This window comes from Gossypium arboreum, chromosome 6, assembly GCF_025698485.1.
Source record: "Gossypium arboreum isolate Shixiya-1 chromosome 6, ASM2569848v2, whole genome shotgun sequence".
Taxonomy (NCBI): Eukaryota; Viridiplantae; Streptophyta; class Magnoliopsida; order Malvales; family Malvaceae; genus Gossypium; species Gossypium arboreum.
The window spans coordinates 43,474,399-43,477,027 of NC_069075.1; the positions used below are offsets into that span (position 1 = coordinate 43,474,399).

General features: G+C 40.7%; 1 protein-coding gene across 1 annotated transcript; it reads left to right on the top strand.

Moving 5' to 3' along the window:
- The first annotated feature begins 431 nt into the window (after positions 1–431).
- LOC108485315 (uncharacterized) lies at positions 432–2,298 on the top strand. Its single transcript, XM_017789134.1, has 5 exons — positions 432–599; positions 1,163–1,301; positions 1,458–1,669; positions 1,840–2,019; positions 2,128–2,298. The coding sequence occupies exons 1-5, from the start codon at positions 432–434 to the stop codon at positions 2,296–2,298; spliced, it is 870 nt and encodes a 289-aa protein (XP_017644623.1).
- Positions 2,299–2,629: the final 331 nt, after the last annotated feature.

Genomic DNA, 2,629 nt, shown 5'->3' on the forward strand with positions numbered 1-2,629 from the left:
TTTCAGATGTCATTCCTGATTAGTTATCGGGTTTACCTCTAAGTCGAGAGGTTGAGTTTGGCATTGAGCTTCTACTAGGTACATACCGTATGGCACCAAAGGAGCTTACAGAGCTTAAAGCTCAACTTCAAGAGCTTTTGGATTGTGGTCTCATTTGCTCTAGTGTGTCTCTATGAAGGGCATCGATTCTGCTTATAAAGAAGAAGGATGGGACCATGAAGATGTGTATTGATTATTGGCAATTGAATAAACTGCCTGTGAAGAATAAATATCCACTTCTGAGGATCGATGATTTGTTTGATCAGTTTCGAGGGGTTTCAGTGTTTTCGATGATTAATCTTCATTCTGGGTATCATTAATTGAGAGTTAAGGAGGTGGATGTTCATAAGACTGCATTTAGGACTCGTTATGGACATTATGAGTTCCTAGTTATGCCTTTTGGTCTGACGAATGCTTTAACTGCATTCATGGATCTGATGAACCGAGTTTTTCAACCATATCTGGATGAGCATGATGTGCATCTTAAAGTAGTGCTTCAAATACTCCGTGAGAAACAACTCTACGCTAAGTTGAGCAAGTGTAAGTTCTGGTTACATGAGGTAACTTTTCTGGGGCACATGGTTTTTGCTGAAGGGATCCGAGTTGATCCTAGAAATATTGAGGTGGTGCTTGATTAGAAACAGCCTAAGAACATATCTGATGTACGTAGTTTTCAGGGTATTGTAGGATATTATCGGTGATTTGTCGAGGGGTTCTCTTTGATTGCAGCTTCGTTGACTAAGCTTCTATGTAAGGGAGTTCCTTTCATCTGGTCTGATACGAAACAATCGAGTTTTGAAAAGCTCAAGTCTGTTCTAACTTAGGCTCCTATTCTGATACAACCTAAATTTGGTAAAAAAAAATTGGTGTATAGTGATGCATCGCACGTCAGTTTAGGATGTGTACTGATGTAAGATGCTAAGGTTGTGGTTTATACGTACCGACAGCTTAAAACACAACAAGGAAACTGTTTGACGTATGATCTCGAGTTGGTTACCGTTATTTTAACGTTAAAAATCTGGAGGCACTATCTATATGGTGAGAGGTGTATTATTACACTGATCATTAGAGCCCCAAGTGCCTCTTTACTCAAAAAGAGTTGAATCTTAGGCAGTGGTGATAGATTGAGTTGCTCAAAGATTATGACTACACGATCGAGTATCATCTTGGTAATGCCAATGTGGTAGCCGATGCTCTCAGTCGTAGAGCTATGTCTGATTTGAGAGCGATGTTCGCTCGCCTTAGTCTGTTTGATGATGGGAGTCTGCTAGCCGAGTTACAAGCTAAGCTAACTTGGATTGATCAGATTTAGGATAAGAAGTTAGGGGATGAGTCTCTGGGTTTGTGGTTTCGTCAGATTAAGAGTGGTAGTACTTCTGATTTTGGGCTGAGTAATGATGGAGTTCTGTGTTTCTAAGGTCAGATCTATGTGTCGAATGATCCTGATTTGAGGCAGTTGATTCTGAGGGAGGCACATAGTAGCCCTTACTCTATGCATGCCAGTGGTAATAAGATGTATCGAAACCTCCGTGAACTATATTGGTGGTTGGGTTTAAAATGTGAGGCTACGGATTTTGTCGTTGGATGTCTGACGTGCCAGCAAGTTAAGGCTAAGCACCAGTTGCCTTCGGTTTATTATAACCCGTTAAGATTTCCTTACGGAAATGGGAATGAGTAACGATGGATTTTGTTAGTGGGTTGCCCTTGACACCTACTAAGAAGGATTCTATTTGTGTCATCGTGGATCAATTGACCAAGTCCTCTCATTTTAATTCAGTTTGGACGGACTATTCTCTGTAGAAGTTAGCGAAGCTCTATATCTTTAAGATTGTAAAACTGCATGGGGTTCCTATTTTGATAATTTCTAATAGAGATCCTCGCTTTACTTCTCAGTTCTGGACGAAATTGCATGAGGCTCTGGGTTCAAGATTGGACTTTAGTACTACATTCCATTCCAATATCGATGGTCAATATAAGAAGGTGATTCATATACTGGAGGATATGTTTCATAGTTGTGTGTTAGATTTCCGAGGTAGTTAGGTGGATTATTTGTCGCTAGTTGAGTTTGCCTATGATAACAGTTTCCAGTCTAGCATCCATATGGCACCTTACAAGACTTTATATGGTCGTAAGTGTTGTACTGCACTATGTTGGACTGAGTTGGGTGAACGTCGGGTTTTGGGTCCTGAATTAGTTTCCAAGACTGAGGATAAAGTTAGGCTGATCCGAGATTGTTTGAAGGCGGCTTCTGAGAGGTAGAAGTCTTATGCAGATCTAAAGAGGAGAGATATTGAGTACTTTGTGGGTGACTTCATCTTTTTTAAGGTTTCTCCGTGGAAGAAAGTTTTGAGGTTCGGTCGTAAGAGCAAGTTAAGCCTTAGGTTTATTGGGCTGTATCAGATTCTGAAGCATGTGGGATCGGTCACTTATCAGTTGGAGCTACTTTCAAAGTGAAATCGTATCCACGATGTGTTTTACGTCTCGATGTTGAGGTGGTATCTGTTTGATCCATCTCACGTTGTTTCATTGAGGAGATCGAGATTGGACCGGATTTGACTTTTGAAGAGGAGCCAGTTTAGATTTTGGATCG

Excerpts from the sequence above, each read along its gene's own strand:
- LOC108485315 (XM_017789134.1), top strand. The coding sequence starts at position 432 with ATGCCTTTTGGTCTGACGAATGCTTTAACTGCATTCATGGATCTGATG. Across the intron at positions 1,302-1,457 it reads TAGTCTGTTTGATGATGGGA|GTCAGATCTATGTGTCGAAT; the intron begins GTCTGCTAGCCG and ends TGTGTTTCTAAG. Across the intron at positions 1,670-1,839 it reads CTAAGCACCAGTTGCCTTCG|AAGTTAGCGAAGCTCTATAT; the intron begins GTTTATTATAAC and ends TATTCTCTGTAG.